General features: G+C 54.2%; 2 protein-coding genes across 19 annotated transcripts in view; both read left to right on the forward strand.

Annotated features, from left to right (window-relative positions):
- Positions 1-15,700, forward strand: part of RAB36 (RAB36, member RAS oncogene family) — a 32,073-nt gene extending 16,373 nt beyond the window's left edge. For 4 of the 18 annotated variants that reach the window (XM_059408935.1, XM_059408936.1, XM_059408929.1 and 1 more), the window contains 7 exons: positions 269-370; positions 2,369-2,433; positions 3,951-4,006; positions 4,871-4,948; positions 5,255-5,345; positions 7,588-7,685; positions 8,210-13,187. In XM_059408935.1, coding sequence (XP_059264918.1) covers positions 269-370; positions 2,369-2,433; positions 3,951-4,006; positions 4,871-4,948; positions 5,255-5,345; positions 7,588-7,685; positions 8,210-8,347 — 628 coding nt within the window. In that variant the 3' untranslated portion in view covers positions 8,348-13,187. The other 14 variants (XM_059408931.1, XM_059408928.1, XR_009405948.1 and 11 more) reach the window with 13 other exon arrangements.
- A 3,842-nt stretch (positions 15,701-19,542) lies between these two features.
- BCR (BCR activator of RhoGEF and GTPase) overlaps positions 19,543-23,438 on the forward strand; it is a 121,422-nt gene continuing 117,526 nt past the window's right edge. The window contains exon 1 of the mRNA XM_059408941.1: positions 19,543-20,944. Coding sequence (XP_059264924.1) covers positions 19,633-20,944 — 1,312 coding nt within the window. The 5' untranslated portion in view covers positions 19,543-19,632. The remainder of the gene's footprint in view (positions 20,945-23,438) is intronic.

The raw sequence follows: 23,438 nt of genomic DNA on the forward strand, positions 1-23,438 counted from the left end.
TCCTAGGACCCTGGCATTCGTGACACCATCCCCCAGGACCATGGGCTCAGACTTCACTGGCCCTGACCTTTGCCTTCCAGGCTGCCGCAGCCCCTCTTCCCCAACACAGTTCTCAATGACAGCTCTGTCTGTCTTCTCTGTATCTTCGTGGACCATCATCATCTCCTTATATTCCCTCTGGGTGGCCATTTTGTTGCCTGCAGACTTGCACTGTCATGAGCAAAGCTTCTACACATAGCCTCTCTGATGACTTCCTCGACTCCCGCAGGTTTTGCAAGAATGTCTTTGACCGTGACTACAAGGCCACCATCGGGGTAGACTTTGAAATTGAACGCTTTGAGATCGCTGGCATCCCCTACAGCCTGCAGATGTAAGTTGCCCTCATGTAACACCATTTCCTGTGTGGCTCCTGGGTGGGCTCTGCGGAGGGAGACCCATGGGGAAAGCCACGGTGAGCTCCTTCTGGACTGTGCCCTGTGGTGTTCAGTGAGGACTTCTCTGGACAAACAGGAATGGGTATATGACCCTGGGCTTTTCCAGTTCCTCAAAGCCCCATATACTCCCTCACCCCCATGGGTGTCTCACATTGGTCATCAGACCTGGGGAAGTCCTCACAGCCTGATGTGCCCATCCACCTTTGTCCTCCCCAATACCTACCGCTCACGTTTTGGCTTCAGGTCTCTGCCTCTGGCCTGCCTGGCCCTCAGTGATCCCATTCATCAGGCCAGCAGGGTCGCTTCTGGCAAGTCACTTCAGACCTCTGTGTATCTGTTCTCATCTGGAAAGTGGAGCCCAAAATGGTCCCTGCATGCTAAGGCCTGGTGGAGACCACCTAGTCCACGTGCCTTCCCTAGGCTTGACATACCCCGCTCCTCCTCCTCACCCCTCTGCTCTGACTCCACTCCCCCTGTCTCTCTCCCTCTGTCTGTTTCCCTGCCAGACCCCATGTCTCTGCCTCTTGGTAGCCTGCTGGCTTCAGCTCCTCCCCTCTAGTTTCCCTCAGAACAGCCCAGAATCTCTCCTCCAAGCTCACACTTTCCCACCAGGGCCCTGGACCCAGCTGTCCATCTCCTCTGGCACCTGGAAGATACAGCAGGTCTGTCTGTGTCACTAGCCCTTCCAGGTTCTCCTGTGTGGCCTCCTCCCTTTCCTAGGCTCTCCTCCTAGCTGCCCCTATACCCTTCTTGCTTGCTGCCTCTGTCCTGGTCCCTCCCCTTCTCTTTTCTCTCTCTCTGCGGGGGTCACACCTGCTCCTCTGGTTTCATTCCTCAATCCTCTAAGCTCTGCCTGGGCTTACCCTAGAGATCCATGGTCATCAGAATGGAGTTCACCTTCTCATGGTCTCAGCTCTTAACTCTGTCATGATAATGCCTACTTCTCTGAGAACAGCTCCAGTGCAGTCCTAGACACAGATGGCACCACCGAATCTTGCCCGAGGGAGAGTCAGGGCCAGACCAGAGCAGAAGAGGCTGTGACAATGCAGGGCTGCAGGGCTGCAGGACCAAGGGGCTTTGAAGCCACAGAGCTGATGGGACAGCCAAGGTGGAGCCGGGCAGAGAACGGCCTGTGCTGGGCTCCTCCTTGTGGCCACCAGCCTTATCTAACTAGAACAGATACACCGTCCTGGCTTACCTTCTCATTGTCCCTCCACTGCCAGCTACTCGGTTGGCCCCATCTCCAAGCCACCCTCCCAGCTTCCCACCCAGCATGATCTTCAGAAGCAAAAGACAGTATGAATGAATTAATGACAGAATAGAGCCAAAAAGTTCTACATCATGCTGAATCACTTCAAAAAAATTGCAGACTATTGAGCTCTTATTCATGATTTGTCTGCTTTTCCATTTATGGCAGAAAGTTTAATTCTGATCTGTTAATTTTAAAAAGGGATGGGTTTTCAGACTCAGATCTGCACAGTGACCACCTGCCTAGTTCTAAACCAGAGCCAGTAGATCTCAGTATGTGTGTCCCCTGTCCTATACTGTGCCAATGGCAGATATCATCGATCAATTGTTGCATTCTTTTCCATAGAACCAGGGGCTCCCCTTCTCCAGAGAGCCAGAGCTACCTGATCAGAGTCACCCAGGTAGACAAACGCCACATCCCTGTTAGACACCGCCACCCCTCCATTCATCTAGGCAGTGGAACTGGGGCATGCCCCTCCCCCACAGTGAATCCAGTCAGGGAATTGCCCCATGGGGCACCTTAGGAAGGAAATCGTGAGGAATTGTGGGTGGGGACCTCTGGCTGGTAGTTGGCACAAGCCCTCAGGCCTGCCTGCCCACAGCCCCACCAGCCTGCTGGCTCAGACCACTGCAAGTGCTTAATCTGCCCCCTCTCTTTTTCCCTTTCTATCTCTGCCACCACACAGCTGGGACACAGCAGGGCAGGAGAAGTTCAAGTGCATTGCATCTGCCTACTACCGGGGTGCCCAGGGTGAGCATCCGGGTGATAGCAATGGTGGGGCCCTCAGCCGCGTACAGCAGGAGGCTCCCACTGGGCTCATAGCAAGAAGTCCGGGTCCTCTTCACGGGTACCAAATCCGCCCTCCAAGAACCACTGAGAAAATCCCTGGCCAGTCCTCGGGGCTGAGGAGACTGCCTTCGAGCCAGCCGGGCCTGGGGTTGGCCTCGGCAGTCACATCCTTCAGGGACCCTGTGCTGGCCGATGCTCCCTGGGAGTCTCAGCCAGTTTCAGCTCAGAAGGATGCCCAGGGGGAGGTGCATGTCCAGAGACCCCAGAAAAGAAGAGCATAGTCGACTCCTGGAGGAGGTGCAAGGAGGCGAGGCTGGAGGGTAGGAGCAGAGGGCCACAGAAGGACTGCACCTGCCAGTGGGGGTCGGGGGCTGGCCCAGGCACTGGACAGGCCTTGCAGACAAGCTCCCCACTCCAACCCCAGCGCCCCCAGTGGTTTCAGTGAGAGACATGAGAGCCATTCACAGTATCCAAAACCAGGCTCACGCTATGAGACCCATTTACATCTACTCGGTCCTGGTAAAAAGAAATCATAACATTGCCATTTGAGGTTTGGGAAAAAAGCAAGACCAGGAAATAAACCGTGAGTCCCTTGGCCTTGGGTTGAAGTTCCAGCTCTGGCCTGTCTTCTAAGGGGGACGACACCCCTTGAAGATGAGGTATTAGGCACCTGGTACAACCCTGGGAACCGCAGCCTGGCCTGCCACCGTCACTATTCTCAGTGTCCTCCTTTGCTTCATTCCCCTCTGCCTCGGGGGGCCTCTTGCAGCCTTCAGCCAAGCTGCAGGTAAAGTTCTGCCTGGCTCTGCTCACACCCCCAGGCCTAGTAGAGAGCCGGCCTTTCTGAGCCGCATGGGACTCCCCTCAGGACTCCAGCAGGATCCTGGACACCACAGAACCTGGGTGGAGCCAGAGATGAGAACCACCCAGCTCCTCAGACATTGTTCCCCTAAAGCTGGTTGTTGCTAATTGCCCTCATAACCATAGCTGCTGTTGGTCGAAAGTCCTATGTCAGGCCCTAGACCCAAGCTTGTAAAAATAAACCTCACAGCACCCCTGAAAGCCTGAGGTATCGTTCTCACCATTTCACAGATGGGGAAATTGAGGCTCTCAGCAGTTAAGGCCCTCACCTGAGCTCTCTTGGCTGTAAGTGGCAGAAGGAAGAGTTGAACACAGAAGCCCATGAGCTCATCTTGCGTCCCTGGATGTCCTCTGGGGCTGGGCCTCTGGATATGGGTCGGAGAGGGTGATGGGTAGGAGGTCCCAAGAGGCAGCCATGGGGTGTCTCCTTCCTAGCCTCCATACTGGGGATTAGGGCTGATTGCCTGGGTGGGGACCACTCCAGCAGCTCTGCGGGAGCCAGGCTCCTCTCTGGGTTTCTCTTGGGGAGCAGGGAGCTGCCTGAGGGGAGCCCCTCCTTGTACACCATGGTTGTCTCACCTACTGCTGACCGGTTCTTGGCTTCTCCCTGTGTCCAGTGATCATCACAGCCTTTGACCTCACTGACGTGCAGACCCTGGAGCACACCAGGCAAGTCTGAGACTCTCTGGCCTTTTTGGTCCTCTTTGGTTCTGGATCTCCCATGAGCTGGGCCCCCCATGGGCGGTGCAAGGGACCATACTTGCTTGTCAGAACTGACTGCCCAAAGACCACATACTGTCCAGTTACCATATTATCCCTTAAGATTGGCACCCACCTGCTGAAGGTGGAACCAGCTCAGGGTACACAGCCAGGCCCGTCACATAGGAGCTGGGACTCGGGAGGGCCTGCATTTGCTTTAAAGTTCTGCTGTCACCATCTTGAAAGTTTTAATCGTTGCTGGTTGAGGGACCTCACATTTTCACTTTACTCTGGGTCCTACAAATTATATATACATCCAGTCCTGTCTGAAGGAATACCCCTGGGGCTATCTGGGGCAGAGACCTGATCATGGGAGCTGGTAACATGACCAATTCTGGGGGGTCATCTGCTTCTGCTAGGAATCAGCCAGTTAATGAACCAAAGTCCTCTTTACCTCTCTTTGGTTTGGGACATTTATATCCCATTTCTCCCAAGCCCTGTGAGGGAGGTTGGGGTGATCATTCAAGTGGATGAAAGGGCAGGACTCCCCCAAGGTGACACAGGGTGAGGGCAGAACCAGGGCAGGGTCCTCACCTCCCCTGACCAGTGCTTTTGGGTCCCTGCCCACCTGCAGTCCAGCCAAAGCTCAGCTGGTAGCAGGACCAGCGCCCCACTCAGCCAGCTGGTCAACCCACTCTGCCCTCCCTGAAACTCAAGACTCAGTGCTCCCAGCCCTGGAGCAGACCCACATCTGCATCCCCCATCCCGTGGTCTTCCTCAGATCTTTCTAGGTGGATGGATGCCATCAGCCTGTCTCCCTTCTGTGCCTTCTAGGCAGTGGCTGGAGGACGCACTAAGAGAAAATGAGCCGGGCTCCTGCTTCGTGTTCCTTGTGGGAACAAAGAAGGACCTTCTGGTGAGCACACCAGAGCTAGAGGCCTATGGCCCTCGGGAAAATGCAGCCACTTTCAACCCAAGCTTGGGGAGGGAAGGGGAGGTGCTGATGATGTGCCTAGATGGAAATTTGAAGACCCAGAGCTGAAAGTAAGGGGCACCTGTGCTCACCTCATCAGAGAGGAATCACTGGGATCTCACCCCTGGGGAAGGCGTACCCTCTGCCCATGTGCTGGGGAGGGATGAGCTGGGGAGAGCAGAGGCACAGTGGGGAGCGCCCCCAACGGAAGGGCCTGGAAAACTAGGTCAGGAAGGCTGCTTCCCCCAGTCAGGGGCTGCATGTGAGCAGGCAGAAGTGGAGGCTGTGCGTCTGGCCAACGAGATGAAGGCGGAGTACTGGTCGGTGTCAGCTAAGACAGGTGAGTGGGTGCGGGGTTGGTGCCCCAGTGGGTATTGGCAGTTTCCTTCGGCGGCTCTGTGGCATGCTTGAGTCACAGCCAGCTATGCTGGTGACCATGTAGGGCCTTCCACTGCCTGAGAGGAGTCTTCTCATCTCTAGGGGGAGACCAGAAGTATGGCCAGCAGGAAGAGCAACACCTGGCCCTATGCCCATGTTCTCTGACACATCCCCCTTCCTCCTTGAAGCAGAGCCAGGGAGCAGCAGAGCTGGGGTTGGAATATAGCCCTCTCCTGTAACCACTGTACCATCCTGCCCACCCATCCTAAGGTAGCTGGGTAAGAGGCACCTCCTGGCACAAAGAAAGACCCAGTAACTGGGGTCTCCCATCCCTTGCCTGATGTCATCATGGAGAACACTGCAACATGGCTCACAGCCCCCTGGCCTTCATTCATAGCCCACCAGTCTGTCCTCTAGGCACATGGGGCCCCCAGTCACACAGAGTCCCCAGGCCCTGAGCTGCCCTCATCCACGGGCCATTGCTTACTCCAGCCCTGGTAAGATGCCTAATTTTTTCGCCTCAGTATCCTTATTTGGGAAATGGGGTGATGCTGTCCATCTCATTTCATTTTTTATTACAAAACATGTTTTAAATTACAAAAGCCATATGTATTCACTGAGTAAAAATTAGAAAATGTAGAGAAGCAAAGGACGCACTTAAAAAACACAAGTTGTTGGTTGCGATGGGGGATGTGAAATGAAATAACATGCAATTATTTCTGGCTCATAGAAGGACCCAGCAGCTCTGGGGACTCTGGAATTATGCCTTGTGTTCCTTGCCCCAGGTAAGGGACCACAGTAGACCTCTGACCAAGGACTACGGGAGGCAAGGATGGGAGCATTAAGGGTGTGCACCACGAGGCAAAGGGGAAGAACAACCTCCAGCCTATCATGGATGGCAGTGCCCATACCCAGTTCCCTCTGCTCCTTCCTGACAATGACCCCCATGCCCTATGGACCCACCCCTTCCCTGCTTTAATGGAAGATTCACTGAGAGTTCCCCATGGGCCAAGCAAGATTGCCCTGTGCAGTTGTATAGATTGTATAGCTGCCCAAGGGTAGTGCACAGGTCGGGGGCTGGAACCTAGCCCTGTTCCCAGACGGGTGGCCTTCTCCAGTCCTGTCTGAAGGGATAGCCCTGGGGCTATCTGGGGCAGAGACCTGGTCAAGGGAGCTGGTGACATGACCAATTCTGGGAGGTCATCTGCTTCTGCTAGGAATCATCCAGCTAATGGACCAAAGTCCTCTTCACCTCAATTTGGTTTGGGACTTTCATATTCTGCACAAAGGATGTGTGGGATATGAAGGATATATCTCTCCTTCTATTTTCAATGACAGCCTACCTGGATATAGTATCCTTGGCTGCATATTTTTCTCATTTAGTACTCTGAATATATCTTGCCAGGCCTTTCTGGCCTACCTCTGTGAATAGGTCTGCTGCCAATCTAATATTTCTACCTTTCTAGGTTACAGACCTCTTGTCCAGTGCTACCTTTAGTATTTTCTCTTTGTTTCTGAGACTTGCGTTACTATCAGATGAGGGGATGTTGACCTATTTTTATGGATTTTGAGGGGCTTTCTCTGTGCTTCCTGGATTTTGATGCCTGTTTCCTTCCCCAAATTAGGGATGTCTTCTGCTATAATTTGCTCCAGTATACCTTCTGACCCTCTCTCTCTTTCTTCTTCTGGGATCCCAATTATTCTAATATTGTTTCATCTAATGGGATCACTTATCTCTCAGATTCTCCCCTCGTGATCCAGTAGTTGTTTATCTTTTTCTCAGCTTCTTTATTCTCCATCATTTGGGCTTCTATATCTGAAGGAGGACGCACAAAGGCTCTATGTGGGAGTTGACAGCAGCTGCCCACTGAAGAGGTACTCAGAAGTGACAGGAAAACAGACACCCTTCCTTCCAATCTCCACACATCCCAGTGCCAGGACCACAGGAGATGCTCAGTGCTTATTAATTGGAAGAGGAAACGCTGGGAAACCAAGTCTCAGAGGTTTGAGGGAGCTTCCGGGGCTGGGCGCCCCAGAACCCCCGGAGATGGGAAGCCAGGTTGGCCAGCCCCCAATCACTTGCACTGTGCCACACTAGGCAGCCCACAGGTGGGCCGCCCTGGCATCCACACCCACTGGCTCCCAAATTCATCTCGAGGTAAGGGCTGAGGCAGTGGGGTCAGGGCCATCTCTTGGGCCCACAGGGGAGAACGTGAAGGCATTCTTCAGCCGCGTAGCTGCCCTGGCATTCGAGCAGTCGGTTCTACAGGACTTGGAGAAGAGGAACAGCACCCGGCTCCAGGTCGGCGATGGAGACCTCATCCGTGCGTACAGACAGCAGGGCCAGGGGCTGGGGAGCAGGCTTGCAACCTAAAACTCACATCCACCAGCCTCCTGTCCCAAGAGGCCACTCCCTTAAATTGTTCTCCCGTGCAGTCCTCTCTGGGGAACTCTTTTTGTCATGATTCTGATGTCAGGCCCTCAGCCCCCCTGACCCTTCCTGCCAGCTCAGACTCACTCCCTGGCTCTCTTTGCCCTCCTGGCATCTGCCTCATGAACCAGACTAGGTATCCCTAGCTGCGTGAATGTGTCCCTGCTTTGGCTCTCCCCATCTCTGTCTTTCCCCATGCTGTTCCACCATCTGGAATACTTCCCAGACCTATCGGCCTGTACCAAGTCACCAAGTCCTTGACTGAGAGGCCTGGGAGGTCAAGCTCAGCTCTAACCAGCAGAGTCGCTGGAAGGTGCCAGTGGCAGGGGAGGGAGGCTGCCCCATGTCAGCTTCAGGTGTTAGTTGGGGCCACATGACTTCCCCTGTCCTTACAGGAATGGAGGGGAGTCCACCTGAGACCCAGGAGAGCACGACATCCTCCAGCCTGGGTTGCTGTTAGCTGGAGCCTACACCAGAAGCCTCTACTTGCTGCACACACATGGGCAGTGCCTTCCGCGACCGTGGAGTGGTGACGTGAAGCCATCTGTGTCTGCCCACCCATCATCCTGAGCCCCAGAGCTCAGCCTCTGCTCATTAGCAGGTTGGGAGCCATAAAAGGCCCACACTGGCTGCCCAGGAGTACCCCCACAGCCCTGCTGGTGGGTGCAGTGCAGTGATCTTCTGGAAGGCCAGTGTCGCCTACAGAGTTGCCAGACACTCACCCCCCCAGCCTTGAAAGTCCTCAGAACCACAGACATGAGACCCTGGTGACTCATGGCCCGCCTCTCTCGCCCTTGGCACACATGAGCTGCCCATACAGGCACTCTGCCAGCTTTCCTAGGTCAGCCTCAGGATCCTTGTTTTCTCAGTGGTGAGGGCAAGCAGGACTTGTCAAAAGCCAGCATGTGAGGAAAAATTCACCTGTCATCCCTGCTTGGGCCTTTCCTGTAATCACCAGGACTTGCAGTTCTAGGCCTCAGAGCCCCAGGCCTCACTGTCCACTGTCCCTCTGCCATAGATTTGTGGAATCCCTGGGCAGCCTTCCTCCTCTGATGGAGGATAGACAAGAGGGTCTCTCAGGCTCCTTCTGGCCAAGGGATCATCTTTGGCTTCTCCTTGATTCCTAGGATCTTGTCCTGTTGGTCAGTGGACAAGGATGGGCCAAGCAGGCCATTCATGCCTCTCTGGCCCAGCTGGACAATGAATTTCTCTAGCTGTGCTATGGGAAGGAGGCTGCCCAGCTGCCCCTGGGGTGAATTACTGCTGCATGCCTTGTGTATGGCACTGTCCTGCGGTTACTGGCAATAGTCACCCAGATGCTGCTGGGCCAGTGCCCATCATTGCCTCGCCGTCCCTCTCTCCCTCTGACCTGCACAGGAAAGGCCTGGAGAATGAGAAAACACTAGGTGTGTGCCTCTCAGGACCTTCATGGTGGCATCCGTGGATCTTTGGAGGATGTCAGAGGCCCTCCAGAGTCTAGCCAGTTCCCCATCTACACCACCCCTTCCTGCACATCCAGAACAGGCAGGAACAATTCAGGCCTCCCCTCCCCAGCTCCCACCCAGAGTACCTGTGATCTCTAGCCCCTCGTGTTGCTCTTCTGTGGGGCCTGTGAACTTCCCCCGCCCCTCCCCCACAGCCCTGGGATGAGCCCACTTATCCCCATCCATCCCGATCCACAAGGAGGTGGACACCTTGGGGCACATCCTACCTGCTTCTCTGAGATGGTAGGCATTTTGCAAACAGCTCCTCTGGTCAGTGCCCCCCCACACAGCGCCTGGCACACTGGGAGGGCCCAGCGCAAGCTGGTTGGCCCATAGCAATTTGCCAGATGCTGGTTGGGGAAAAACACTGGCATCTTTTTCTATTCAGTCCCCCTTCACCATATTTTATTGCTCATTTTTTACAGATCTAAAACACTTCTTTACATATATCACTCTTGAAGGAATTCTGTGCTTGTTTATTGTAAATCAAAACAAGACACTACAAGGCTTTGTATGCAGAGTGAAAGCCCACCCCCCACTCTCGTCCTTGGAAGTAAGTGTTGTTAACAGCTGTGGGAGTCCTTCCAGATGATTCCTCGGCAGCATTGCCATGTGTGTTGTCTCATTTGTCGTTTGGCCAGAATGATCTCTCACCACACATGCTGCCCGGCAGCCTGCATTCTGGTTGACCTGCGGGAGCCCTCTGTGCACACGGACCCGGCTTGTTCCTTTAGCAGCTGCCAGTTTTCCTTTGGGTGATGGACCAGAGTCCCAAGTGCCCTGCCCCCTAAGCAGGACATGAGGTTTGTGTCCAGCTTCAACCTTTTACCAAAGTTACTGTGGTGACCATCCTTGTGGTTGTAGCTGTGTACACTCGGGATTCCCAAAGAGAACTTGCTGGCCCTTCTGAGGACTCGTGGCCCAGCTTGGTCCATTGGACACAATCTTGGAGTGGGAGGTCGCGGGGTGCAGGCTGCACTAGGACCAGGTTTGTGGCACACAACAGGAAACGTCATGGGATGGAGGAGCCCAGCCACAGTGGGCTGGCCTCTCCAAGGGCGCCCTCTCCTCCTGCCTTCAGGTCCCCGGATTAGGGGGGGCAATAATGGGGACCTGCTGAGCTGGAACCACAGTGTCTCAGGCACACCCACTCTCTGTAAGTAGCCCTTTATTAAACTCTCCCCGTGTTGTCCACTGTGCATGCTTAGTTGTTTCCCACCAGCTGATACAGTCTCCTGTCAGAATCAACACGTCAACAGAGAGGTTCTCTTCAAACACCTCAAAATGTGGCTGTCATTTCTGGGGTAGAGACCCAGGACTAGATCCAAATGGTTCGGAAGAGGCTTGTCCCTCAGCCATATGTCCCTGCCAAGCAGGTTTGCCCATGGGACATTATGTCCCTTATATGTCTATCCCCCAGTCAGGCAGTCCCAGTGCACTGTCACCCAGGGTTGTTACCCCAAAAGAGGTTTATTCGCATAGCCCCAACCACACCCAACCCTCCTCAGAGTCCTCAGCAGAGTCAGGAAATGAACTCAGTTCCTTCATCTGTCACCCCTTCCTGCCTGAGCCCCCACGGTTTTAGTAGTCCCCAGCCCTGCAGCCAGGTGACCTGTGATGAAAAATCCCCAGTGACCCAGAGTGGGTCACTTGCTCCCAGCCTCCTTAATCTAGTGCCCTGGGCACCGACTCACTTACCCCTGCCCCAGCCCCTCTTTGGGCCCCTAGACTGGAGAGGGGAGGCTGAGGATCCATTCAACTCTGACTTCAGCAGTGGGGTGAGATGGGAGCCACCCCCAGATGAACTTCACTCTCCAGAGAGACCTAGGACGTCTTAAGCCGGGAGACCCAAGGTTACCTAAGATCTAGGTAACTGGAACAGAGAGATGGACAAAGGATCACTTCCATTCACACAGATGAGAATTAGGGTACCTGGGAAAGGCCCAGGGTCACAAGCATTTCCAAGCCTGCCGGAGGGATATGACAACCATGCAGGCCCAGAGCAGGGACTGAGAGAAGGCATGGGGTGAGGGGAGCCTTCAGAAGAAGCAGCACACAGCTCAGGGAGGGCCCTCCCCTTCTGAGGGAGAAGGCGCTCCTGAAGACTGGGGGGGCCCTGGGTCCACGGTCGCCAAAGAAGCCCAGGACTTGAGGCACTGCCCCAGGATAACACCCACCCAGCAGCTCCTGGGCTCCTCTGCCATCTGCTGTGGCCTCCCCATGTCACCTCCCATATGTCGGGCCTTCCCCTGAGGGAAGTTGATAGGCAGACGGGAAATGTGGCTGTCACACCGCCTCCACCTCTTTCCAGGCAGCCTAGATCCTTCCCAGCTTCCACCCCCACATCCAGGCGCCTTCCCAGCATTCAGGACCACCAGCCACCTGTCTGAGCCTGCGCCCCAGCCTGCTGTCTACAGGCCCTTCGCTCTGCTTGCCCCCCACCCTGTCTCCAGAGACACATGGTGGGTGTTCTGGGAAGCAAAGCAGCCCCAGGGCGCTCTTGTGCCCCACAGGTGGATGGTACCCCCCCGGCCTGAGGGTGCTCTGGGCCTCTGACCACGAGAAGCCACAGCCCGGACCATCTCACAGGCCATGCCTTCAGGAAGAAGTTCATCTTGTCCCCACCCCTTCACTCTCTGTGAGGGCTGGAAACTGCAGCCAGGACCCCCCCCCCCAACCCCTGCTGGCTGCAGGGGCCTCGTCAATAATTGATCCTGCAGAAGGCAGGTGGAGTTCTAGCTGAGAGGGCCCTAGGAGAAAAGACCCACACACTCACTCATGTGGAGCCCTTGGCCAAGGACATCCCACTGAGATAGATCCATGCTCCCCATTCCGGGCCTGGGGCTGGCGGGCTGGAGGAGGTGCCCAGCCAGGCACCGTCCAGCACAGCACACACAAGCAGACTGAAGAAAGCCGTATTGATCGCCCTAGTTTTCTGATCTTGCCTGTAGCTCCCTGGGGCTGATACATGACAGATGATGGATGACAGATGTCAGAAAGGGGTCACATGGCCACATCCCACTTGAAGGAAGCCTTCCTCTGGTCTCCGGGCCCCAAAGTGGGTGGAGATGAGGGTACAGACAGGAGAAAGGAAAGAGCAAGAAAAGGCCCAGATAGTGAAGTTGGTCTTAGGTAGGTCTTCAGGCAGAAAGCCCTGCTGACTTTATAATGCCACCTCTGACAATCGCACCTGATGGCACAGTGGTCAGGAACACCAATATGGGACTTGGGCAGGCTGGGCTCAAGTCTGTGCCCCCCCATTACTGCTGTGCGACTAAGGAGTCACTGTCTTTTTCTCTCAGCCCTCTCTCTTCCTCCTGCCAGCATGATAGCTATGAGGGGGGGAACAAGTCACATCTATGGAGCTCCTAAGCCCCAGGCTGGGCAGCTGGTTAGGGCTGAGTGGATGGAAGGCTGTGCAATTCACATGGGCAATGCCACTGCGCCCACCCATGCAGTGCCTTTGTGTTAATTAGAAACAGGTACCCATGCACTTCCTTCAAGAGTTAAACATAGACTCACCATATGATCCAAAAATCCCATTCCTAAGAATGTTCACCAGAGAATTAAAACAAGGACTCAAGTGCATGTTATACATGTTCAGAGCAACATTATACATACAAGCCAAATGTCCACCAACAGATGAATGGGCAAACAATGTGGTCTAGCCATACAATGGAATATCATTGTCTTTTTTTTTTTTAAGATTTTATTTATTTATCTGACAGAGATCACAAGTAGGCAGAGAGGCAGGCAGAAGAGGGGTGGAAGCAGGCTCCTGGCTGAGCAGAGAGCCCCATGTGGGGCTTGATCCCAGGACCCTGAGATCATGACCTGAGCTGAAGGCAGAGGCTTTTAGCCCACTGAGCCAATCAGGAGCCCCAAAATATCATTCAGTCTTAAAAAGGAATGAAGTACTGACACGTGCTACAACATCGTTGAACCTTGAAAACCCTATGCTTGAAGAAAGAAGTGAAACACAAAAGGCCACACATTATTTGAATCCATTAATATGAAATGTCCAGAATAGGTAAATCTATAAAGACAGAAAGGTTAGTGGTTGTCAAGGGTTGGAAGGAGGGAGAAATAGAGAGCCACTGAGTAATGAGTGTGGCATTTCTTTTTAGTTTGTGGTGATGTAAAAGTTACATATGGTGGGAGACAGAGGGAGAGGGAGAGAATCTCAGTCCGGCTTCATGCAGGGCATAGAGGCTGACACGGGGCTTGATCCCACAACTCTGAGATCACGACCTGAGCTGAAATCAAGAGTCAGACACTCAACCAACTGAGCCACCCAGGCACCTGGTTACAAAAATATTTTCTAACTAGATACAAGCTCTATGGTTGCACAACACTGAATATACTAGATCTCTCTGAACTGTTCACTTTAAAACGGTTAATTTTGTTATGTGAATTTCACCTCAATTTAAAAATAGCCCTTCTTGCTCATGGCATTTGATATCCATATGTTAGAAAACTGCTTTTATAAACTGATTTTGTGAGAAAAGACACCTTTTTACAATTGCTGTCACCACCAATATTCATATCTACTAGGTCTAAGCAGGGAACCATGCCCCCTTTGATGTGTGCCCTCGTGCAGTGCACATCCTGTCTAACTGTAGCTGGCAGACCTGCTCAGGAAGTCCCTAAGGGAAGGGGTGACCAGTCCATTTTATAAAGAACAAATGGAAATTTCCTGGTTTCACACTAGTGGGGCCTTCTGACTTCAGAACGATACAAAGAACAGAGGCTATGGAGCTGAAAGATGATCTCGAGCCTGCCCACAGCTGAAAGGCTGGGTGACATGCAAATATATCCTCATCTGTGGTGTGTGGAGTGGAGTGAGGTTGAATCCCTGGGCTCATGGGAGCATTCAAAGAGATGCTAGAAAAATGCTCCTCCTTACCTCTAGGTCAGTAGGATCAGGGGCTGCTTTCATCCAGGTTGGGGACCCAAGGGCTGGCTTAACTTATCCTCCAAGATTTTTGTTTTTTAAAAGAACAGCTTTATTAAGATAATTTGCATATCATACTATTCACCCTTTTCAAGTGTATCCTGGAATAATTTTTAGTATATTCACAAAGTTGTGTAAAACCTAGAACAATTATCTAGTTCTAGGACATTTCTAAAAAGAAACACAATGACCTTTAACAGTCATTCCCCATTCCTCCTACCTCCTTATCCCCAGCAACCACCAACCTACTTTCTATTTCTAGAGATAAGTCCATTCTGGACATTTCATATAAATGGAATCATACAGTATGTGGCCTTTTATGACAGGCTTCTTTCCCTTAGCAGAAGTTTTAAAGGTTCACCCATGTTGTAGTATCAGTACTGCATTCCTTTTTGTGGCCAAATAATATTCCATTGTATGGATGTACCGCATTCGGATTGACAATTCATTTGTTGGACATTGGGCTGTTTACACGGCGTTTCGACGCATTGGAAGTTCTGCATTCTATCCAGCAGAGGGGGCTGTTGGGTCCCAGCCGCTTCTTCCAACAAAGGGAAAGGGCAGCCTTGGGGAGGGGTTTGCCAGAATCTCTCTCTGGGTTCAGGGATGGCTGAGGATGCCTGAGGGGGGGGTGGTGGTGCTGGTGGTGGTGGTGGTGGTGGTGGTGTGTGTGTGATTTTTTTAAACAGGATAAATGTTTTGTGTGTGTTTGATTTCTAAATAAAATTCAGACCACATAACCGTGTGTGTGTGTGTGTGTGTGTGTGTGTGTGTGTGTGTGTGTATGAGATTTTTTTTAACAGGATAAATGTTTTGTGTGTGTTTGATTTCTAAATAAATTTCAGACCACATAACCACATCCCAGAAAATGTAGGAAATTGAGGGAGACATCACCAATAATCTTATTTCTTTTTCCCCCTTTAGTTCTTAGATGAAAAACAACAACAACAATATCTCTTGGGAGTGATGGAAATGTCTGTTATCTGATTATCACAATGGTTTCAAAAGTGTGTTACAAATGTCAAAACTCATCAAACTGCTCACTTCAAATATGTGGAGTTTATTGCACATGAATTCTATCTCAATGAAGCTGTAAAAAAATAAAAAACAATATTTTTTCATCACAAAAGATAGGCATTTTCATTATGAAGAATTCAGAAAAGCATAACGACAAAGAAAATGAATGTCACGGGGCGCCTGGGTGGCTCAGTGGGTTAAGCCGCTGCCTTCGACTCGGGTCATGATCTCAGGGTCCTGGGATCGAGTCCCGGATCAGGCTCTCTGCTCAGCGGGGAGCCTGCTTCCCTCTCTCTCTCTGCCTGCCTCTCCAACTACTTGTGATTTCTCTCTGTCAAATAAATAAATAAAATCTTAAAAAAAAAAAAAAAAGAAAATGAATGTCACTTGTTCTTCAGGGCTCATGGAGGCCCTGGTGAAGTCCGGCTGTTATTCACAGGGGCCCTGCCGTCCTCACTGTGTCTGCATCCCTCAGGACTCTTGGATCCCTGTCATTTCTCTGGCCAGTGGCTCTCACTCTCTCTGCCTCTACTTCCCTCCTAGTCCAGCCCCTAACTCTTCCTCACTCAGTACCGCTGGGAAGCCAGGAAGAATCTCCAACCCTATGGCCATAAATACCAGCTACTCACTAAGAATGCTCCCATTTCGGTCTCTGGTCTTGACAGCTCCTTAGTGCCCCAATCCCACTCTCTGTGGATGGGCTATGGGCACCTGAACCTCCTCATATGGGCACCCCAGTTTCCCTATCACACTCAATGACCCATTGTCCATGTCATAGTTGATCCTTCCTCCCTCAACAGCTGATCCATCTATATGTCCAGAACAAACCTGGAATCTGAGCCCCTCTCTCTACTGCCTCACTTCCACCCTAGTCTAGTTCTGGGATACCAGTGCCTCTCCTCTGGACCGGTGGCACAGTCCCTGCCCACTTACCCTGCTCCCAGCCCCTACTTCCCACCTGTCCACAAAACAAATCTGAGCAAGTCACCCCACTGCTTATGGCAGATACTGTGGGCTATTTGAATTTAAATTAATTAAAGTTAAAGCCAACTAAAACTTATTTATTTATTTATTCAACATTGAAAGCTTTTATTTTTAAGTAATCTCTACACCCAAAGCGGGGCTCCAACTCAAAACCCAAAGACCAAGAGTCGCATGCTCCACTGACTGAGCCAGCCAGGCACCCCCAAACTGAATTTTAAATCCAACTAGATTTTTCCAGTTCTTCGGTTGCAGCAGCCACACACATTTTGAGTGCCCGGCAGTTGCATGAGGAAGCTAGTGGCTGCTGTTTTGTTCAGTGCAGAGTATAGAACACGTCCGTCATGGCGGAAGGTTCTATCCGACAGTGCAAGCTTGGAACCTTCCAGAGGCTTCTCCTTGCATTTAGAATAAAAGCCAAACATCTTACAAGCATTCTTACAAGGCCCTGCCTCGCCTCTGATGTCACCTCCTGCCACCCACGCCAGCCTCATCTCCTAACCCAACTGTGCTTGAAACACACCCAGAACTTTAACCTTTCCTCCCCCCACTCATGTCCATCTTTCTCTCTGGGTTGTGTGCTCCTCCAGGCCACACACACGTCCGATTCCTCTTTCAGCCAGCACTGGCTGAGCATCTACTATGTGCTGAGCACTGGGGAGTCAGTCAGGAACAAGACAAACTGCTGCCCCAAACCTTTGGGAGTTTAGATCTAGCTGGGGACAGACACCTAACGGGGGGTTGAGAGTGTTATGTATCTGGTCCCCATGTTTCTCCTCATTCCTTCCTCCCTGGGGGAGGGATGGATGATAAGAAAACTCCGCAGAAAAAGACCAGAGACCCAGGGTGGGATTGTTTTTAGGAAAGCACCAAGGATGAGAGGAGTGTCCTTGGGGCCAGAAGAAGCTATCTCACAGGGGAGATAGCCACTATCTTCCAGTTTCTGAATTAAGTTCACTTATGTATACAACATTTGAGGTAGGGCTAAACTGGGGCCAGCAAACCAGGGAAACCTCTCTAACAGTTGAAGCCTCCCCTCCCAAAGTATCCTTTTTTTCCTAGGTGATTAATGATGATGTCCCGGATGGGGCCATAATTCCCAGCCCTGGAAGTGGAGGGGTTCCATCAGCAAGGGAAAAAAGCAGTTTGTGCTTTTGGAATTCTCTCTGGAGACAACCAGACAATGGAATTCTGGAAGCCTGCCTGTCTCAACCCACTGGGTGACCTGAGCAGGTCATCTGAGGAAGGCAGCTAATACTGGTCACAGGCCGCTACATGCCACACCCTGTGAGGTCAGGACTTCACACCCTTTTTAAAGAAAAGGTCGCTGAGGATGTGCTGGGATTCCAGCTTCAGCTGTCCACCCTCAAAGTCAGGGCATCAACTCATTCTGTTTCTTTGCCTGCCAAACAGGTTTTGAAGGGTGGGGTGGGGTAGGCTTGCCTGCCTTAAGGGGGGTGGTGGTGGTGGTCTGCAACATAAAGGAGCTGGGATACTGGCGACACCGGGCCTCAGGAGGGAGGAGAGGCCTGCAGAGGGCGGCAGTGAGCTGTGCCTGGAAGTGTCTGGCTCAGGGACCCAAGAGTTTTCCGGTGACCCTCCCAGGGAACCTTTCAGAACACCAACCTTAACACGCAATCAAGGGAGGAACATCCCATGCCATTTATCATAATGTGATTCATGTCTGCCCCAGCTGGGTGCTTTAAAGATGGTACTCACATTTTAGATAAAAGGGTAAAACTGAGGATCAGAGCAGGAAAGGGAAGTGTCCAGGTCACAAAACCTGGAGTGGGGAAGACCTGAACCAGAGCCAGGCTGGCCTGGCTGATAGCTCTGGGCTCTGTTCCTTCTAGATTAGATGCTGGGGCATCTGTTCTGGGTGTGACTGGACCCAGGGAGGGGGTCCATATAACCCCTCGCATCCATGCAAGGACAACAGCCCTTGGAGACAGGTATCCTTGTTCTCATTTCAGTGCCAAAGGAAACTGAGGCACAGAGGCAGAGGTGGTCAGGACTCAGGCCCAGTTCTTTGGCTGACAAATCCTGTTTCCTATTTCCTCAACCAGCAGCCTGGTTTGGGCATTTTCATTTGGGTATTTCGTTTCTGCTGTGTGCCTACCATCTCTGGGCTTCCCTGGATACAAGACATGATTTTGTTTTACTGCCGGCTCTGGGCTGTCCTGTCTTCCACTGAGTCCTGAGGGTTATGGTGGAGACTGGCCACCGCCTTAGGGGGGAGACTAAACACCTAAGTTCTGAGTCAGGCAATCGGGAAAAACTAGGCTGGCCTCTGAAGCTCAGGAGAGGCCAGTGGACAAACACAGCTCAGGACCACAGGGAGGGCAGTGTGGGTGTTCAGTGACCAGCGGGAGAAATTTCTGTTAATTATCTCTGCGACAATGCCCTGTGGCAGCTGTTGCATCAGTCACTCCAAGACCACAGCGCTGGGGGCCCTTGGCACACAGTCGCTACTGGCTCTGGTGGCCCAACCTGGTCCTCCCTGCTTCCCTGGATCACCCGCCCCTCCCCGGCTCCCGTGCGCGGACGTGTCCTGGCGGGTGGCCCCTAGAGCTCTCAGCCCTGACGCTGGAGAGCGGCTGCCGGGTTGTGGAGACGTGAGGATCAGGTGTTCCTGTTCCAGGAGTGCAGAACTCGCCAGGACCTCCGCGTCGGACGGCGCGGTTCGCCACCGCGGGGGACTGAGTTTCCCAGGGCGCGGAAACCGAGAGAGGGCAGTGGCCGGGTGGGGGCGCGGCCTCCCGGCGGCCCCTCCCCCCATACCTCCCTACCCCCCTCCCACCCGGAGCCCTCTGCACGGCCCCTTTAAGAGGCCCGCCCGGCTCCGTCAGCCGCGCCGCGGCCACCGCCCCCCGGCCCTCCCCTTCCTGCGGCGCCGAGTGCGGGCCGGGCGGGAGTGCGGCGAGAGCTGGCCGGGCAGATCGCTGTGCCCGGGAGGCGGCGGCGGCCGGGACGCGGCGCGGGACAGAGACCAGAGGAGCGCGCGGGCGGCGGCCATGGGCTAGCGGCGCCGGGCCGACGGGAGGGCAGCGCCCGCGCCGCGCCGCGCGGAGGAGCCCCGCACACAATAGCGACGCGCGCAGCCCCGCGCCCTTCCCCCGCCCTCGCGCGCGCCCGCCCCCCTCGCGCGCGCCCTCCTCCGCGCCCCGCGCCGCCCGGGGGAGCCGAGCCCGCCGCCTCACCTGCCGCCCGGGAGGGGGCGGGCATTGTTCGCCGGCCGCGGCCGCTGCCGCCACCACCGCCACCGCCGCGCGGGGCCATGGGGGCCGCCCGGCGCCCCGGGCCGGGCCTGGAGAGGTGGTCTCTCCGCCGCTGAGGCGGGCCCCGTGCGCAGGCGGGCGGCGCAGGTGAGGACGGCCGCGCCATGGTGGACCCGGTGGGCTTCGCCGAGGCGTGGAAGGCGCAGTTCCCGGACTCCGAGCCGCCGCGCATGGAGCTGCGCTCGGTGGGCGACATCGAGCAGGAGCTGGAGCGCTGCAAGGCCTCCATTCGGCGCCTGGAGCAGGAGGTGAACCAGGAGCGCTTCCGCATGATCTACCTGCAGACGCTGCTGGCCAAGGAGAAGAAGAGCTACGACCGCCAACGCTGGGGCTTCCGACGCGCCGCGCAGCCCCCAGACGGCGCGGCCGAGCCCCGCGCGTCGGCGCAGCGCCCGCTGCCCGCGCCCGCAGACGGCGCCGACCCGCCGCCAGCCGAGGAGCCCGAGGCCCGGCCAGACGGAGAGGGCTCCCCGAGCAAGGCCAGGCCCGCGGCCGCCCGCAGGCTAGGGGCCGCCGTGGCCGCAGACCGGGAAGACCGGGGCCCACCCACTAGCGTGGCGGCGCTCAGGTCCAACTTTGAGAGAATCCGCAAGGGCCACGGCCAGCCCGGGGCGGCGGACGCCGAGAAGCCCTTTTACGTGAACGTCGAGTTTCACCACGAGCGCGGCCTGGTGAAGGTCAACGACAAAGAGGTGTCGGACCGGATCAGCTCCCTAGGCAGCCAGGCAATGCAGATGGAACGTAAGAAGTCCCAGCACGGCCCCGGACCGGGCCTGGGGGACGCACCTAGGCCCTCTTACCGGGGCCGATCCTCAGAGAGCAACTGCGGCCTCGACGGCGACTACGAGGACGCGGAGCTGAACCCCCACTTCCTGAAGGACAACCTGATCAACGCCAATGGCGGCAGCAGGCCCCCTTGGCCGCCCCTGGAGTACCAGCCCTACCAGAGCATCTATGTCGGGGGCATGATGGTGGAAGGGGAGGGCAAGGGCCCCCTCCTGCGCAGCCAGAGCACTTCGGAGCAGGAGAAGCGCCTTACCTGGCCCCGCAGGTCCTACTCCCCTCGGAGCTTTGAGGACAGCGGAGGTGGCTACACCCCGGACTGCAGCTCCAATGAGAATCTCACCTCCAGTGAGGAGGACTTCTCCTCCGGCCAGTCCAGCCGCGTGTCCCCCAGCCCCACCACCTACCGTATGTTTCGAGACAAGAGCCGTTCACCCTCGCAGAACTCGCAGCAGTCCTTTGACAGCAGCAGCCCCCCGACTCCGCAGTGCCAGAAGCGGCATCGGCAGGGCCAGGTCATTGTGTCGGAGGCCACCATCGTAGGTGTTCGCAAGACTGGGCAGATCTGGCCCAGTGATGGGGACAGCTTGTCGGGCAGGCTGACTCAAGATGGCACCTTCCATGGAGACGCAGGTGGGTACCTCCACCAGCTTGGGTGGGCACACCTGCACCCTGGCTGGAAACCATTGAAAAGAAAAGGGGTCCGATGACCCGGGGAGAAACAGGTAGATATTTCTTTGGACTGTCCATGTGCTGTTGTGAACAGGAAGGATTCCTGCTGATCCTACATCTGAACAAACGACCATCCCCCACTTCCTCCTGAATGCAGATTCCCAGTGTTTGGACTGGGATTGGGTTGGGAGGGGCATGGTAGGTGGCTGTTCCTTTGGTTCTAGAGCAGTGTGCTTCTTGTACGATTCTGTGGGTTGAGACCAGGGTGCCCTGGGCAGTAATCTCCTCACCCTTTGATCACTCCATCTAGGCAGTGGGGGTAGTATTAAGAGGGGGCCATCTCTGCCTTCTAGATCAGGTACTTTCAGTGGGGATTGATCTGTGTCTCGGGAATTCCCCGCCGCCCCAACTGTGCCTGTCCTGGAAGACACTAATGGGGAAGCTAAGATGTTGCTAGCTGCTCCCAAGCCATAGAAGTGTCAGGTTTGCTTGCTAACCAGCAACCCAAATGCAAGTCAGAGCAGGTGAAAATAAGAATTAGGAGGAAGGGAGGTGACAGGCAGTTCTGACTCAGTGGGCCCCTGAAAATCCACGGGGGTGAAGATTTTATCCAGGGCTGAAGCAGAGCCACACCTTTTCTGATTTGCCTGGCTTTGATGGGAGGCATACCCATCATTACTCACCCGTAGTCTCCTGTGTGCCTCTTACCCCAGCTCCATTTTCTCATTCTTCCAGGCACTCTTGCCTCCTTGTCTTCCCAGGGATGAGTGTACACTGGTGCTCATTTTGGCCTCCTAATCCATGGTGTGACCCTTGGCCCTAAGATTAAACCTGTGAGGTTGTGTATAGAACTTCTGGGGAGATGGGTTTTGGGGTCCTGGCATGGTTTGTAAGATTGGAGTAAGGAGAGGGTGGGTGGGTGTGGGGCTTGGATGGGCTGGTCGGGGGTTGGATGTGAGGCTGTGGGAGGACTCTTGGAGTCCTGGTCCCTTTTGGGCTGATCCAGTTTTCTGCTCCATTGATTTTTCTTTTTCTGCTGATGGAGTTGTATGTGCTTCCATCGTCAGAATCCTCTTGAAACAAGTAAGGCTATTTTTGGCTCTGTCAAGTGGCTTTTTTTGTGATTGGTGGTCTTTTGTGTGTGTTTTAGAGACATCCAGTTACTGATTTACATTTCCAGCTTGGGGTGGCTATGGCTTGCTTCTCAGACCTGTGGCTTGACCCAGCTGCATCCCTTAGGTCCCTCGCTGGGGGGTGGAAGGCTGTAGTATTTAGAAGCCTGCTTTACAGGGATATTAGCTCCCCTGGGGTCTGGAGGATTGCCCTGAGGTCACTGGGCACCATCCTTGCCTGGCCAGCTGTCGACTGAGTGAGCCAGCTTGAACTGGCCCTCAGTGTTGCGATGTGGAAGAGCATTATTAAAATAGAGAAAATGAGAGACCTTTCCTGGAGACCTAGAATCTGAAATGGTATTCTCTTGCTGATGGTGAATTCTGAGTTTCCAGAAGTGGGGGCTGGTCAGACCAAATGTGTTCCGGTAGGTTGCCCTTCAGCCCCTCTTCCCTTCTCATCAGCAGCTCCATCCAGCCTCTCATACAGCTGCTGCAGGCGTGGGACCCTGGATCTGTGTGTAACTCAGGGTAAGCTCTCAGGAAGTGGCCGAGGGGTGAATTTTACAACTTGGACCCCACTCTTAGGATTTTCTGGATCTTTTTCTGAATGTCCTCAAGGCCCCTTGTTCTCTCTCCTGTTAGGTTTTAAAAACTGGTTTTCAGCTCTGTACTCAGCACTCTTCTGAGTGTTGTGGCTAGAGGCAAAGGAAGGGAGCCTGTGCTGGCAAAGCCATCTGTCTCTTTCTGGAATGTTTCCTGATGTTCTTTAGAGGGCCGTGGGACTTGCTGGCCAGGGCTGTACCCTGCAGAGGGACAGTAAGGAAAACCACAGTGTGGGAGGGAGTGTAAGCACCCTAATTTTTCACAGCAGCAGACACAGAGGCCCGGCTCTCATGGCTTCTGAATCTCTTTGGATGAGGTGCTCTCGTGTATTTCAGTTGAGGGCCCCTGGCATTGGAGGGAAGAAGCTGGAATGACCTCTGTGTGCCAGGCATGGTGGCAGCGTGCCTTCATGCAGGGCCCCTCACAGGTTCTTCCATCACCCCGTGGTGGGTCTGCCCAACCATAGGTAAGGACAAAACCAGGAGGTAGCAGAGCGGGGATTCCAGGGGTTCCAAGTCCCTATGGGAGTGCAGATCCATTCCTTCCTGAATATGGCCACCTGAGAGTACTCTCTGAATCGCCCTGCATTGCACCTGAAAATCCTGACTGGGTTGGCCCAGGAGTCCTTCCCCTCCGCACACTCAGGATCCATCAGCTATGAGCCCTGCTGTGCGCAAGCCCTTCCCTTTCTACATTGTGGACTACATAGAAGGGGAGTGTGGTTCTTGCCATCTGAGACC

Source organism: Mustela nigripes, chromosome 8 (genome assembly GCF_022355385.1).
Source record: "Mustela nigripes isolate SB6536 chromosome 8, MUSNIG.SB6536, whole genome shotgun sequence".
Lineage (NCBI taxonomy): Eukaryota > Metazoa > Chordata > Mammalia > Carnivora > Mustelidae > Mustela > Mustela nigripes.